We start from the raw sequence: 16398 nt of genomic DNA, 5'->3' as shown, positions 1-16398 counted from the left end.
GGGGTGTCTGTCCCTGCCCTGTGCCCTCCTGAGTGTGTCTGTGTCTGTCCCTGTGCCCTCCTGAGTGTGTCTGTGTCTGTCCCTGTGCCCTCCTGAGTGTCTGTCCCTGTGCCCTCCTGAGTGTGTCTGTGTCTGTCCCTGTGCCCTCCTGAGTGTGTCTGTGTCTGTCCCTGTGCCCTCCTGAGTGTGTCTGTCCCTGCCCTGTGCCCTCCTGAGTGTGTCTGTGTCTGTCCCTGCCCTGTGCCCTCCTGAGTGTGTCTGTGTCTGCCCTGTGCCCTCCTGAGTGTGTCTGTGTCTGTCCCTGCCCAGGCTGCCCCTCAAGCGCAGCGGGGCCTCCTTCGGCGATGATTTCGACGCGGTGCCCCCAAAGCACAGCAAGGACGAGGATCCCCAGAGAGGTAACCCTGGCACCCCAATCCCCTCAGCCCCCGGGCTTTGGGGGCCTGGCAGAGCCCCTGAGCAGGCCCTGTTCTCCTGCAGTGCTGCTCTACGTGCGCAGGGAGTCCGAGGAGGTGTTTGATGCTCTCATGTTGAAGACGCCGGACCTGCAGGGCCTCAGGACAGCTGTGAGTGTCCCCAAACCCCCTGGGAGTGTCCCCAACCCCCTGGGAGTGTCCCCAACCCCCTGGGAGTGTCCCCAACCCCCTGGGAATGGACAAACTGCAGCTAAAAGGGGATGGGCTGGTGAACAGGGAGCTGGACATGGGCTGCTCATGACCCCTGCCTGCTGTCCCTTAATGGGAATGGAAGTGGGAGCAGGAGCTGAGCTGTCCCCAGAGCTCCTGGCGTGGCTGTGTTGTGCTGCAGAGGGAGGATCACACCTCCTGCCCCATCCAGATCCTCAGGGAAGTCTCCTCTTGTGACAGCACATTCATATTTTCCACTGTCAAACACCTTTTCCATTCTCCAGGCTGGGGATGTGTGATCTGAAACCTCCCTGGCCTCGTGCTGGAATTCCCTGGCTGTGTTTGAGGAGCACAAGGACATATTTCTGTCATGGTTATCAGCAGCATCTCTGATAACCCAGCCCTCTCTGGAGACTGCTGGGAAGGAAACAAACAATAAACCTCCCAGATTTGGGGTGGCTTTATGGCTGCACTTGAAGCTCTGTTGGTTTTACAAACTTTTAAAAAGAGGGCGTTTGAAAAATGTCAGCACAGGGGATTCTTTGCCATCTTCTCCTTCCCCCATCCCTCACCACAGAGAGTCAAAAACCTTCATGGAAAATGCTTGGCAAAAACCTCCAAAACTCCTGCCAGCCCAAACCAAACCTGAGCTTGCCCAGGAGAATGTTCAGGTCATGGTTTTGTTCTCTGCAGTAAAACTGAGGGGGAATCCTTTGCTGCTGAACACTGGCTCGCTGGTATCTCTGATTTTTATCATGGGAATTTCACTTTACAAGTATGAGAAATTGCCATGTTTTCTCTCACAGATTTCAGAAAAATATGGGCTTCCTGAAGAAAGCATTTACAAAGTCTACAAAAAGTGCAAAAGAGGGTAAGCTAATCTCTCATCTGCTTTTCTGCTGTGCCCCCAAAGCTGCTCTCTCCAGCCCCTGCCATTGGCTCCAGGAGCATTTTAACAAGATAATAAAAGGTAGAGCCATGGCAGGCTCTGCTATTTGCAGCATATAAAACTCAGATCTTTCTGGGCTTTAAAGATTTGGGATAATGCTTGTTTGTATTATATTTGTTTGGAGGGTAAAGTGTCCCAAGGAAAGGAAGTTGGGTGAAGGTGGAACTGTTTGGGGATCCTTTGTCTGAGTCTGAAAGCCTGAGGTTATGGAGAACTTATCAGAGAGGGATCAGTGTTTGCTGCTCCAAAAAACGCTGGAATGTCCCTGGCTCAGGATGAGGGCTGGGCCATAGTGAGCCTCGGAATTCTTCCACCTGCTGCTGGTGCTGCTCATCCCTTAGCCCCAGAAATGGGAATTTTCTCCCCAAAGGAAAAGAGCAGCACTGGTGGCTTCAGGGGAGAGGCCACCTCACTCACTTTGGCTTTGGTTTTGTTCATGCCTTATCTGATAAGCAGTGAGTGTTTGGTGATGACTGAGAGGGAAACCAGGCAGGAGGAGCAAAGAGGTATCTCATGAAAAGGAAAGGCCACACCTGGAAATTAGATTAAATAAATAATTTTGACACCTGGTTTAATGAAGGCTGGATGTGACCCATGCCAGCAGCTACTCCTGAAGTGTGGGAGATTGGAGATAGCTGCACTCAGGCTGGTGGCAGGGTCAGGCCCAGCTTCCTGCTCCCCCAGATTTAATTTTCGTTAATTTTATCCTATTGCTCCACCCTAAACAATCTTCCCTGGTAATTACAGCTTGAGGGGCAGATCTCCATCAGGTGAGAGCCAGTGCAGCTCAGTGGGACTGCCAGGCCCCAGCCATGGCCCTGCCACAGGGGTGAGCTCAGCACACGAGCTCGGTCCCAGGGTGACTCAGGAGCAATCCTGAGCAGTTCTGGATCTTGGTGAGGTTTGGTGTGGAGGAACAATCCAGGGCTGATTCCTGATCAGCATCCCTGGGATGGTTGGTGGCTCAGCACGAGGGGCACAGGTGACTTCTGTGGCTCCCTGCTCTGGGGCAGGCACAGATGGAGGGGCCAGCTCTGCTGGGGAAGCTTTTGGGTGCCCACAGAGTCCATGGGGCACCTGCTGGAGCCAGGGCTGGAGCCAGGGCTGGAGCCAGGGCTTGGGTGCTGCTGGGGCTGGGGCAGCCAGGAGGATTCCAATGCACTGGGCAGGGCCAGACCCCCAGTGCCAGCAGCCCCTGGAGTTCCTGGCTGTGCCAGGACACAGCTCCCAGGGCTGGTGACTGTTCTGTGCTGGATCTTCCCTTGTCCTGTGCCATGGCTTTAATTAATTCATTAACAGTGGCTGAGCCCCTCAGACTGGGGAAGGTGAACTGCTTTCAATGTGCTGCATCTGACCCAGCCATTCTCCTTCTCTGCAGGATCCTGGTGAACATGGACAACAACATCATCCAGCACTACAGCAACCACATGGCCTTTCTGCTGGACATGGTAGAGGCAGAGAACAAGTTCCAGATCATCCTCAAGGAGCTCTAAAGAGCTGCAGGCAGCACTTCCTGGCACTTCTCTCCGAGCTGGCACGTGTGACCCCACAGAACTCAGCCCTGTGCCCGCTCTTGTTGCCTTGACTTGAACCCCACGGCCCCGGGGCCGGGCCACAGACTGCTGTGACATCATCCTGTGAACGTGGAACTTGGCTCTGTTGACTTTATTATTATTATTATTATTATTTTTTATTATTATTATTATATTTGATTCCCTTCTGGCAGCGGGCCTGAGCTGCCGTTTCAGAGCTGGGCGCACGAGGTGACACTGCCAGGCCTGGGCAGGGAGCAGAGCTGGTGGCCCTGGCAGGGAGTGATGGCAGCCCAGGCCCTGGCAGGGAGTGATGGCAGCCCAGGCCTGGCAGGGAGTGATGGCAGCCCAGGCCCTGGCAGGGAGTGATGGCAGCCAGGCCTGGCAGGGAGTGATGGCAGCCCAGGCCTGGCAGGGAGTGATGGCAGCCCAGGCCCTGGCAGGGAGTGATGGCAGCCCAGGCCCTGGCAGGGAGTGATGCCAACCCAGGCCCTGGCAGGGAGTGATGGCAGCCAGGCCTGGCAGGGAGTGATGGCAGGCCAGGCCCTGGCAGGGAGTGATGGCAGCCAGGTCTGGCAGGGAGTGATGGCAGCCCAGGCCTGGCAGGGAGTGATGGCAGGCCAGGCCCTGGCAGGGAGTGATGGCAGCCAGGCCTGGCAGGGAGTGATGCCAGCCCAGGCCTGGCCTCCCCACAGCCCCTGCAGAGCTTCCCCAGCAGGGCAGAGCCTGCTCTGAGCTCTGAGCTCCCCTGTGGCACAGAGACCCTCCCAGCTGCAGCCCCAGCCGAATGGACACTGCCTGCTGAACACCCTCCCTGCACATCTCTGACTGTAAATACCACGGAGGCCTCCACAACCCCTGTTGATACATTTCTGTGTTGTTCCTTTTGTATTTTATATGTGTATAAATATGCATTGTTTTATACTGGACTCAGTATGTGACACAGAGCATTTCAAACACAGGCTGCTTCACATTTCTCCGTGAACTCCTTTTGTAACTGTGTTGTTGGTTGTGTTGTTTTGGATATTCTGTACTAATAAAGGCTCAAGGACTGAAAATGAAGCATTTCCCCCAGCTCTGGGGTTGGGATGGGCTGGCCAGGAGCCAGGGCAGGGAGGTGACCCCAGAGGCACCAGAGGGCTCCAGGGTGGTTTTGGCCAAGGTCTGTCCCCTCTGCAGCCACCGTGTCCAGCTGTGTCACCAGCTGGGACTGGGTCCCTGTGCTCAAACTGCCTCAAGCTGCTTCCCATTGAGCTCATCAGATGCCAAGGGGAGCCCTGCATTTTCTAATTAATCCTCTGACCAATGAAAACCAGGGCCTTTCCTCCTCCCTCTTCTTCATCCTCTGCTTTTCCTGGCTGTGGTAAAGATGTACCTGAGGCCTGTGAGTGGGGAGGAAAGAAAGAGCCCTGGGAAGGGGAGTTGGAAATGCTGGAATGTGTCAGCTTGGTGAGTTTTGGATTACTTCAGTACTGTTTGAGGATGGCCTCTGAGATGAAACACAGATAAGCTGCAGGTTTATCAGCCTTTGGGATCTCTCCAGCACTCCTTCCCTTCAGATCACAAACTCCTTCTTCAGCAGGATGGCTCTGATTCAGTGTTGATTCTGAGTCCTCCTGCAGAGGAGTTTCAGCTCCAGTTCAGACCAGTCCCACCAGGAATCCCCCAGTGCTCGGTGTCAGCAGCTGGAAGCTGCAGGTCCCCTGTGCCCTGCTGTGCCAGGGGAGTGTGGGGGCAGCCCTGGGCTGTTGTGTGCACGCAGAGTTGGGGTTTGGGGACCTCTCACCCCTCAGTGAGTTGCTCTCAAAGTCTGATCTTCCTGCCAGACAAACATTCACCCGTGTGAGCCTCAGTTCCCCCAGCAGCACCACTCCTGATTTACAGCAGCAAGAGCCATCTCAGGTGGAACTCTGTGTTCCCAGCAGAACAAGGATGAATTTTGCTGGATGTTTTGGGGCTCCCTGTCCCACAAACCCCTCCTGGGTTTTGCAGGGGCTGCAGCCCCCTGGGTGTGCACTGGGACAGTGACTCCCTCTGGGGCGGGCTGGGGGCAGAGCCGGCAGTGTTTCCGTGCGGGTCGGGCCGTGCCGGGCCGGTGCCGGCTGCGGGCCGGGAAGCGCTGCCGGGGCAGAGTCCCCAGCCCTGCCCGGCCAGGTGGGTGTTTTGCTGACTCCCTCAGTATCGCTCATCCCTTCCAGCCAAGGCGAGTTGCTGGGAGGTTGCGCAAAGCAGAGCTCCCAAATATGTGAGAGCATTCCTGACTCCTTGCCCGGAGCCCACCAGCTCCTTTTGAAGATTGAGATAGGAGCGATGAAGGCGAATTTCACCCCGAGCACCAAAGGTCGTGTGAAAGCAGCGAGGGATCGCTCAGGGCTCCCTCGGGAGCTGCTCTGTGCTCTGAGCTCACCTGGGCTGGTCGGGGGTGGCACAGGGGGGGTGACAGACCCCCGTGCCCGTCCCTGGCCAGCAGCATCTGCCCCTGCCCCTCTCCCTGACTCCCCAGCCTCCAGCACTGGCAGCTCTCAGGAAAACACAGAGGAGCCCATTGCTTGTTTTAATTACTCAACATCTACAAACTGGAAGCTTTCAAACCAATTTTAGTTAATGATCATCTCCCAATTCTTAGAACTGAGTAGCACTAATTAGCTGCCTGTGAGCCAGCCCTGGCAGGCCAGCACAGGCCTGCTCACGGTGAGCTGAGTCCCAGGGAAATCCTGACACAGGAATCCCACTCTGGCATCCCACTGGGGAGGAAGGAAAACTTCCCCAGTGCCCACAGAGACAGAGATGCATGAAAAGGAGCAGCAGTGAGAGCTGAGTTGTGCAAGAGCTCTGGTATCCCCAGTGCTGGGTGGAGGGCTCTGCTCCTCACTTCTACAAACAACACCCAGTTTCTGTGTCTTTATTCGTGCTTATTCACTGCTTGCATCATCAGGCAGGCAGCCGAGGAGCTCGCTGTGTGGTGTGGCTCTGCAGGGCTGTGAAGGAAAAACAGCATCCTGTGTTTTGTTAGGACACCCACACACGTGTCCGGAGCTGCCCTGTGCTGTGCTGGGCATGGCAGGGGAGGATTAAAGTCAGGGAAGTCAAACCCTGCCTGCATCTGGTTGTGAGTGTGCAGAGCTTTAAGGAACCTGCTGAGGGCTCCCCCAGCTCTCATTTGTTTCCCCAGGTAGTGCCTTGGATTTATAGAATTAAATTCTGGGTGAGCTGGGCACTAGAACCCCCAGAGCTGTGGGAATGGCCTGGGACCATCAGCTGGAAAGTGGGCACAGAACCAGAGCTCAGCGCTCACAGATTTGGGATTTACCTCAGTGAGCTGCACTTTTGGCTGGGAGCGCTGGGAATGCTGAGCCCAGGCATGAACTGCTGAATAACCAGCCTTTGGTAAAGCTGCTGCTGTGTCAGCCCCTGCCTGACTGACTGTGATTGTGCCTCGCTGTGGCTCTGCTCTTTGGGGCACAGCCCGGAGCAGCTCTGGGTGCTCATGCACCCGTGTGGCACCGCACAAATCCTGTTGGCTGAGCCTGGCACAAGGAGCCAGCGGGCACGCAGGGATCCTGCGCGGCCCCACAGCTCCGCCCCGCAGGAGCGGGCTCTGCCCCCAGCCCGGGCAGGATCCGGGCAGGGACGAAGGGGCAGAGATGGGTTTGTGGCTGTGTCTGCCTCTGCCTCACCAGTGCTGCTGTCAGGGTGGGCACCCTGCGCCCTGCTCTGCCTGGGGGCTGTGTTTAACCCATTCCTCTCTGAGGTGGGTCCCTCCTCTGGCTTCCCCAGCAGCAAATTGATTCCAAGCTGCAGGATGTGCTTCTTCTCCCATTTCACTCAGCTTTGGGTGAGGAAGGCAAAGAGATGCTGGGGGTTCTGATGCTGCTCTGTGCCCCCACCCTGTCCCCTGCAAGTGCTCCCCTCTTCCCATCAAAGAGAGGAATTCTGCAGCTGGAATGTGTTGTACCAACAGTCAGTGATGTGAGTTTTACACACACAGAACTCACAGAACCTGTTTGTCCAAAGCCCTGACAGTCAGTGATGCTTTAATGGCCTTTACACTGCAAACACGCTTTTATTTTTTCAACCTTACCTTTAAAAATAATATTGTAAAATATGAACCAGCCAAGCTGGACAAGGAGCTGGCAGTGAGGACTCCAGAGGTGCTGTGTGGCCCTTGGGGTGATGCTTAATCCTTCTAAGCCAAAATCTTTGGGAGATGGAAGGGCTCTGGACAGCCTGTGGTGTTTATTGTAAAATCCATGGATTTGCCATGGTCCAGCCCTGCACAGACCTGGTGCTCCCCTCTCCCCAGGCTGGAACAGGACAGGGATGCCAAAGGAGCCCCGCTGGGAGTCCCTGCTGCTGTCCCACAGCAGAGGGAGCAGGCGCTAACCCAGCAGCTGGGTGTGGAGTGTTTGTGTGTTTTCTGATAACAGCCTGGGGATCTTCCCTCCTCATATTTAATTTGCCCTTTCCTCCAGCCCTCTGTCCTTATCAAATCCCTGCTGGCATTGCTTCCCTCCCAGCTTCCTTTTCCCCAAACCCCTGATAGAAGATCCAGCTGCTGAGAGATGTAGTAAAGATTTCCCTGTTGGGTAAGGAGAGCCCTGGGCTTTCTCATGGGCTCATTCTTTTCCACGGTCAGGAATTTATTGATGATCTTAATCTCAGGCCTGCAACGTCACTGTGTGGTGACAATAAATGTTTTTGAACGATCTGCTGATGGATTTATTTGCCTTCCCATGAGGATCCCAAGGGGTGGGAGGGCTTGGGAGAAGGGAGTTTCTGTTCATGCCTTTTCATCCCTCTGGAGAGGTGGCAGGATGGAATAGCTGGGAATGGCAGTTGTGGCTCCCAGGGAAGCACTGCTACAGTGAGCCTCTCTCCAGCTCTCATTCCCAGCTGGGGAAATGGCCAGGGGAAATGGCCAGCTTTTATCCATCAGCTGCCCCGGGGTGCTGTGCACACAGCAGTGTCCCTCCCCACTCCTGCCCCAGGGTCCCCACATTTGGGTCTTTATCCTCAGTGTTCCTCTGGGGAGAGCTCAGGCACAAAACCAGCCCAAAGGCTCTGCTTGGGATGTGAGGAATCTTTTTCCAGGTCAGGTGTGCTCTGGTTCTTGCTCCATGCCATGGGGATAAGAAGTGGCCCCCACATCCCAGGGTGGTGCAGGTTTAATTACTGTTTGTAAATGTCTGGGAGATCAGCTGATAAAGGGCCCCTGATCCACTGCTCCAGGCTGTTCCCAGCCCACACTGCCCTTCCAGGCACTGCCACCTCCCAGCCACTTCCTGGGGACAGCAGCCATCCCCTCTGGACCAGGACACTCTGGGCTCACCCTCCTGTGATGGGTTTTCATGTATCCCATGGCAGTGAGGTGTTTTCCAGGCTGCACTCACCTGGAAGGAGTTTTCTTTGCTTCCCTAAGGCTGCAGACTCTGGAATAAATCTGGAGTCAATTCCTTGTTCCCTGTTAGGTGGGAAGCCTTTGACTGGAAGATGTTATTCCCTTGGTGAGGGAATCCATGTTGGGATGACCTACAAGACAAACAGGAAAGGGATGTAAATACCAGGCACTGGGGAAGGAGAGTGCATCCAGCAGGGAATGTGAAAAGGAAAAGAACCAGTGTGACAGGACCATGGGGGAGCTGCTGCTGGACTGGACTGGAAAGGTGCTGGGCAGAGCTGATTTCCGGGGACACTGATAAGGCAACACTGAACTCAGTCCTGAGCCCAGGAACAAAAGCACCATTAGCAATTCCAGGGAATCAAACAGGAATGAGAGCTCCCAGATAAACTCTGTGCCCTCACCCTCAGGGGCAAAGGGCCAGGAGATCTTTTGAAGCTTGGTGCATTATGCACCAGTGTGGCTTCTCCTCAAGTCTGTGGCATTTCCAGTGTTGTGGGGTGTTCTGGTGATTCCCTACAGCTACTCCAAAGTCCCGGGGTGGTTTCTGGATGGTTCTCCCAGCAGAGGTTCAAAGGTACCTTCCCAGTCACCCCAACAAGCCTAAGAAGCTCTGGCTCTGTGTGTGAAGGAGCTCCATGGGGGAGCAGAGCCAAGGTCAGCAGCACCATCCTCCCTCCCAGCTCCAGCATCACAGACATGGACAAAGCCATTTCCCAAATTTTTCCAAATTAACTCCTCTTGTGGTTCGGGCTACAAACACTGCCAGGGCAAAGAGGTGTTGCTTTGCTTGCAGAAATGGTGAGTTTCAGAAGGAAAAAGGGCTTGGGGATGCCTTTGAATTGCCTTTACCTGTGGGTGATGACCAACAAAGGCAAAGCCACATTTCAAAGCCAGGTTACAGCTGCCAGCAGCTCTCACACCAAAATCTGGGAGAGCTTTGAGCTCTCTGTGACTGCCCAGGACCTGGCACTGGCAGGAAATGTCTCTGGGTGGCTGCTGTGTCCACAATCCTCCATCATCTCCATGTGTCTGATTTTGTTCAGGGCCCCGGAATTCCAGGAGAGGAATTTCAGGAATCTGTGGTGCCAAGGGCTGTGTGAGTTACCCCAAATCACAGAACAGATCACAGTGACATGGGACAAAATCCTTCAGATTGCCAGGATGAAGCTTTACCTCCTGCAAGCTCCTCTAGGATTTAAAGCTTTTATTGTTGACTTTCCTAACAGGCTGTGATGAGAGGAAACACCTGATGGCCAGGCCTCATCAGGGATGTGGGAGTGTCCAGTTCAAGCTGGAGAGGAGAGAGGTAAGAAAACTCCTGTATTACAGATTCAGACACAACAAGATGATGCCTTTTCCCTTTTTCCTCCTTGTTTCCTATGGCAAGCTGGTGACATGCTGAGATGTTGAACTGCCTTTGCTGAGATACAGGGTTTGGTCCCAGAGCTGAGGATGGCTCTGAGGTCTGCTTGGACACTTTCCTTGTTTCTCACTCCTTTTCTTCCCCCTCAGTTTTAAGCTGTCACTCAAAAACAGATCCAGTGACTACACAAAAGCTCCTTTTTGCTGAGTGAGAGCAGTGACCACGAAACTGCAGGATCTGTCCACCTTCTTCTTCTGAGATATCTCTTTGTCTATAGCCATAAATTATCAGCCACTGCCATCTTTTAAATAGATAGTTTCCTGTTCTGCCTCTTGTAGGTTAGATATTATCTCCCCCAGTAAATCATGAGTCAGTGATTAATTCAAGAAGGCCGTTCCCAGAAGCAAATTCTTACAATGTTAAAATTAATACGATGCAGAGCCATTATACCATGATAGAGAAAATAATTATGGCCTGCAAAGCAGTTTAATCAACGCAGACATGCTGGGGCAGGTGCTGAGCCTGAGTCACTGCTCAGAGTGCCAGAGCAGGGGCTGGGGGTGAGCAGGACTGAGGCCCAGCACTGCTCCCTGTGCTCTCTGCACACCCAGACTGGCAGGGAAAGCACCTCAAACACCCCTGCTGATGTACAAACACCATCCAGTGACTGTGAAAGCTTGCATTGCTTCAGCAGCGTGCTTGCAGGCAGTTCAGGTGTCTCAGCTGATGAGTGGCAGCTTATTAAGCTGATTAAGCTGTGTGTTCACTGGTGCTAACAGCTCTGCAAAGTCATCACATATTCTGGAGTCTGCTCAGCACAGGGCATGGGGCTGCTCCAGGAGCACTCTGAGGGGGCACAGCTCACTGGGGAATGGCTCCAAACCGGGGAAAAACTCAAAAACTCCCTCTGGAAAGAACAAAATCCCAAAGCAATCCGAGCTACAGCAAGCCACCACGACAGGGACAGAGCAGCCCAGGAGGTGTGTGTGTGTTATTATAAACATCTGATAATGGCTGATGACACTGGGTGCTCTGTTAACAGCTCCCACATCTCCGAATTCCTGTGGATGAGGGCTGACAACACCCTGTGCAGCCCGGGCACCTGCAGGGCTGGGCAGCAGGCACAGAACAGTTAAGTGACTTGCACAAGGGTGAATCAGCAGGACTTGAGGAACTCAACCTGAAGGCAGGTGCTGAGCTCAGGAACTGACACAGCTCCCAGCAGTGCCACCAGGTGAGACCCCCTGAGCCCAGCAGTGCCACCAGGTGTCACCTGCCAGTGCCTTTTTCAGAGTTAGGCTGGCCAGAACCAAACCCACCATTCCAGCAGCACCAGTGCTGCTATTATTGTATTTCCTGTTTTGCTTTCCAAGTCACACAAATTTCATGCTTTAATTTTAACTGTGCATCGAGGTAGGTGCCTTCAGAGTTTCAAAATGTTAATCCTTTAATGCAAGCCTCCTGTTGCATGGAAAGCTGAGTGATTCTGGGGATGGGGAAGATCAAATTTCTCTGCTGTCTACAGGGCAATTTGTATAGACTGGGAGCCAGAGCACATCTCAAATCCCACCTGTAACTTCTGAGCTGGGCCTAATTAATGCAGCATGTGGGCAGAATGCTTTATTTGCAGTACCACACCTTCCCTGCCTCCCTTCTTTTCCTGGGCTTTTCAAAAAGAGGACTGGGCAGGATTCTATTTATAGAGCCAAATAAATGCAGCCCTGCCGGTGTTGTACGTGATCCCTCCAGCTTTTCAGATGTGGTCCCAAGAAGGCTGAATGCCCTTCATGTCCTGCTCCTGCCAATCCCAGTGGGAACTGGAAGGTCTGGGACCATGGAAGATAAAAGAACAACTTTGTACTAACACAAATGTGAAATTATTCCAGGGTGTAGGATGGGAAGAGCTGAAGTTCCTGGTCTTTAGGAACATTGTGTGAACTTCATTAATTGTCTTGTCTGCCAGTTACCAATGGAAACCACTCTGGAGGTGCCTTGGTTCCTGTTCTGGTGACTTGAGAGCTGGATTCTGGCAGTGATCCCATGTCCCCTCCCTGAATGGCACAGGAGGCAGAGAAAGGGAAGGCCTGGAATTGAAGAACGAGGCAATGGCAGCTGAGGAGCAAATGAAGCAGTTGGAGCATGACTGCACTCATACAGACACGAGGATGAAGGGATTTAACTGTTTGGCAGGAGCAGGGAAGAAGGCAGGCTCAAAGAAGGGGAATGGATGAGCCAAGGGCAGATTAAAACCCCCATGCAGATGGAACCTGTGCTTGGCCACAGCAGCAGCAGCCCTGGAATGACTCAAACCCCTCAAGGAACAACCAGGAACGGCTGGGAGGGGAATGGAGGCTCCTGCTCTGCTTGGCCTTACTAAAGGCTGAGGGAAGAGTGGCAGGGAGGGCAGGCAGTGCTGGCTGCTGCAGAAGCTGCTGATTTACAGTGAGATCACAGGGAACTCCTCCTGCTCCCTTTTCCTGCCTCAGCTGAGCTGTTCCTGCCTGCATGCACGGACAAGTGAACGGTGCTACTGTGGTGCTAAAAATAACAAACCCAAATATGGGCCACTCCATGAAAACTGGGAGAGCTCTGCAAAGAATCAGAGCCCAAGGAATCAGTCTGCTGGTGGATTCAGCCTTTCCTGTAAAATACCCCTCGAGTTACCAAGCAGCTCAGCACAAATCCTCTTTTCCACTTATTTTTCTTTGTAGGAAAACGCTTCAGGACAGCTCAGAATTTGAGGTGTGTGCTGCAACTCTGTGAATTTCAGCAGAGCTGCTCTGACTTGGGCTGCTCCAAAATGACAGGAGATTTCTGAAGATGTGGTCTGAGGGCTCAGGATCCTGAGCCAGCTGTTCCTTATCAACCAGCAGAAGCAGAAGAAGAGAGCCTGCAGTGCCCTGCCCACGGGGTCCCTCTCCACGTGGCCCTGCCATGTGCTCCAGGCTGTCCAGCCCGTGCCCCGTGGCCAGTGGGGTTGTGCTGAGGGAAGCAGGACCTGCCCAATTCTGCTGGAGCTGATTATTAAAATTGCAGCAGGTTTCCAGAGCAGCTGATAAAAAACTGCATCTGCAAGCTCCTTGTGCCCTGGTGCTGCCAGGCAATCCTGGGCAGCCAGGGCAGCTCCTGCTGGGCAGCACGTGCTGGGAAAGGCTCTGAGCCCTTCTCCCCTCCATGACCCAGCTCTGGCTTTGGCACATCCATCACCACCCAGTGCTGCTGAGGGGAACTGGAGACAGGCACCTCCACACCCTTGGGTTTCAGCTCCTGCACGCCTCAGAGTGCCAGGAATTGTGTTTGGGTGATGCAAGGGAAACCCAGCAGCAGCTCCCAGCCCCAGTGGCTGGGTCCTGCAGGGGTGAACGGGCAGAGTGACACAAGTGGGTCAAGTCACCTCTTGGGTGTTCCAGGTCAGGCACTGAGAGACAAATAAGCTCCTTGCACTGCCTCAATTACAAGTGGGTAACTTCCTGTGCTGGCATTTATCCCTGACCCAGGGAATGTGCTCCAGAATGGCCGAGGGGACACAGCCAAGCCCTTCAGCTGGGGGAACCAAGGCAGCAGCCCCAAAGTCCTGGGGTTGGTGTCTCAGTGCCTCCCCTGGTGACCTGCTGCAGGAACTCCTCTCCAGGGATAAAGCCCAGGAGAGAAGCAGCCAAGCCCTTGTGTCGTTTGTGGTTTGGCCTGCTGCCCACTGTGCCCTTCAAGCAGGAAATTCTCAAAGGGAAGGGAGTGCTTTGAGGAGCTCCCTGCAGACTCTGCCTGCTCTGCTTTAGTCACAGCTCAGCAGCAGGTCAGCTGGCTCTGCTGGAAGCTGACCAGGCAGACTCATGGCGCCTACACAAAGTCTTTAAGCAACTTCTCCACCTTGATCATTTTCCCCTCATCTTTTTTTGTCCTTTACGTCCTTGATTGCTGTTATTCAGCCCTGAGATAATGCACTCCTGATGTCACCGAGATGGGAGAGACAAGCGAGGAGCAAGAGATCAAAGCAAGGAGAAGAAAGAGAAGATGCTAAAGGCAGGAGAAGAAAGAGGGGAAGATGCCAAACACCTCCTTGATGTACCTACTTTACATACCCGGTACCGAGTTTCAGAAACCCTTCCTGTAGGTAATTTTGGGAGTTCTGGGGTTACCACGTAGTCCCCAGCCAGGGGGAGGCTGTGGAAGGGCATCCTCCATCCCCCAGCTGAGGAAGCAGCTGGGAAGGCGCATCCCGGAGGCCCAGGAGGCCCTTGGCACCTGCGAGCGCTGCCTGGGAAAGCGCTGCGGCTTTAACGCATCCTTCTGCTTCCCTCTGCTGGTGAGTGAGGGCGGATGGAATTCCCGAAAACCTGGGGGCCGCGGGAAGGGCAGCAAGGACAGGGACCCAGGGAATTCCTCTGGCTCTGCCCCTGCCCGGGGGGCTCAGAGACCTTGGCACAAAGCCCAAGCCCCCCGTGCCTTTGATCTTGACCCATGGTGAAAAAAACCCTCTCAAAAACTTCAAACATTTTTGGTTATACTGAAATTCCTTTGATTGAGACTTAAATATCTTTTTTTTTTTATTTTCCCAGTTTGAGATCCCTTTCCTGCAGGGTTTATAAGGAAATCTTGAAACCTAAGAACAGCCAAGGATAACAACACTGAATATGGAGATGGAGGAAACGTGAGCACAACAGCAGCTGTCCTTTGAAATGGGATGTGTAAGATAAAGGCAAATGCAACATTAATGCAGCATTCCTGCCAGAAAACAGCAGTCACTCCTGCATTTCATTTCCCTGGTTTATTTAAAAATACTTTTGGAAACACTGCTGTTGGTGAATGCTTTCTTTGATTGAATTTCTTATTCCCTTGCACTGGTTTATCCCCAAGAGAAGGAATTGTGGACCTGGAACTCCTCTAACCCACTGTGGCTATAAATAATTCCAGATACCCCTTGATTTGCTCCAGAAATGAAGCTTGTTTGTGCTTTGAGTGAAAAACCTTGGCGTGGTTGATGTTTTCACCCATCACTGTGGTAAGTGCTGTTTATTTTCGGGACATGGCACCAAGCGGTGCTGTTGTGCCAGAGGTACCTCGTGCTCTGCTGAGCTGGAAGGGCGGGGATCCGGTCACAGCCCTCGCGTTCAGTGTCACGACTCGGCACAGCCGGGATTTTGTTTCTAAGCTCAGTCCCGGCTCGGAACGTGCAGCAGGGCCGAGGCTGCAGAGCTGGCCCAGGGCAGCCATGGCCTTTGCTGGCTGCATTGAGAGAACCGGGACTCGGGGCGATGGCTCGGGGAGCCCAGGGCAGGGATGAGGGGGAGCCCGCCAGGGCCTCACCTGAGGCGCCACCGGACGTCGCCTCACCGCCCAGCCCCGCCCAGGTGAGGCGGCGCGGGGCGCGCTGGGAACGGCGGGTGGGTACCTGAGCGGCTGAGGCGGCGCGGGGGGCACCGAGGGGGATCCCTGACCCTGCTCAGGGGCGGTGTGCGGTGTGTGGTTTGTACCCGCCCGTTCCTGCCCGTTCATCCCCGGCCCTCAGCGGCCCCGGGAATGCGGACAGCCGGTTACCGAGACAACAGCCGCCTCAGCTCTCATCCAATCACCGTGCTTGTTACTTTGAGCAGCCGCCCAATCACAGGCGAGCTCTCACCGCAACGGCTCCTGGTTTAAGGTGGCTCGGCGGAGGAGCTTTGCGCATGCGCCTTAAGGAGGCTCCGGCTGCTGTTCGCGTTACCGGCAGCCGAGCACGCGGGGAAGGCGGGAGGAACGGGTCTCACCGGGGCAAAGTGGGGGAAGGCGCGGGGCTGCGGCTGTCCCTGCAGCTCTGGGCTGGGGAGCGCCCCGGGCAGGGCCCGCGGGACCGCCTCGTCCCGCCCCAACCGAGCGGCGGAACGCAGCTTCTTCCGCCCGGCCCCTCAAGGCCTTGCGCCCATAGGCTGGACTAGACCCCGCCTTCGCGCGGTAGCCAATCCTCGTCCTCACCTTGGGGCCGGGTCTTTGATTGACAGTGTTGGAGACCAATCGGATGGGCCAGGCAGGAAGCGGCGCTCGACCGGGAGCCGGAGTTGGAGGCCGGGGCCGGGCCGGGGTCCGCGGCGGGGCTGGTGGGTGCCGGGGTCAGCGGTGGGACCGGGCTGGGTCAGCTGCAGGGCCGGTGAGTGCCGGGGCCGGTGAGCGGCGGGACAGCGGCGGGGCCGCGCACCGGAGGGTTCGGTGGCACACCCCGTGTCCCGGCCCGGGGCTGTCCCGCGCTCGGCGCTGCCCGGGCAGGGTCGCTGGCGGTGCGAGCGGGATTTGCTGCCCCGTCCCCTCACCATGGGCGGCTTTGCCCTTCCGTGGCTGCTGTGCCCGCGCTGGGGCTGCCCGCGGTGCCCGGGGCCGCTGCTCCCCACACACCTGCAGCAGGCTCGGCCCCGGGACCCGGGGCTCGGAGGAAGGAGCTGCGGGGAGGAGGGACATGAAAGGCAGAGCTCGGAGGACTTGGGAGCCTTTGTGATGCTGTTAAATGCCAGCTGAGTGTGTCACCCCTGGGGCCCAGCCAGGTCACAAGAGCTTGAAAA

The 16398-nt window shown here is 55.1% G+C and overlaps 1 protein-coding gene across 3 annotated transcripts in view; it reads left to right on the top strand.

The window, feature by feature from the left end:
- The window catches only part of GRHL3 (grainyhead like transcription factor 3), a 32448-nt gene extending 18517 nt beyond the window's left edge, over positions 1-13931 (top strand). Inside the window, exons 13-19 of one of the 3 annotated variants that reach the window (XM_064731331.1) lie at positions 310-398; positions 481-566; positions 1433-1497; positions 2954-4556; positions 9735-9814; positions 10914-11105; positions 11835-12052. In XM_064731331.1, coding sequence (XP_064587401.1) covers positions 310-398; positions 481-566; positions 1433-1497; positions 2954-3068 — 355 coding nt within the window. In that variant the 3' untranslated portion in view covers positions 3069-4556; positions 9735-9814; positions 10914-11105; positions 11835-12052. Of the gene's footprint in view, positions 1-309; positions 399-480; positions 567-1432; positions 1498-2953; positions 4557-9734; positions 9815-10913; positions 11106-11834; positions 12053-13797 lie in introns of those variants that run through there. The other 2 variants (XM_064731333.1, XM_064731332.1) reach the window with 2 other exon arrangements.
- Positions 13932-16398: the final 2467 nt, after the last annotated feature.

This window comes from Zonotrichia leucophrys, chromosome 23, assembly GCF_028769735.1.
Source record: "Zonotrichia leucophrys gambelii isolate GWCS_2022_RI chromosome 23, RI_Zleu_2.0, whole genome shotgun sequence".
Taxonomy (NCBI): domain Eukaryota; kingdom Metazoa; phylum Chordata; class Aves; order Passeriformes; family Passerellidae; genus Zonotrichia; species Zonotrichia leucophrys.
The sequence above is the reverse complement of the archived record's forward strand: the minus strand, read 5'-3'. Positions and strand labels throughout refer to the sequence as shown.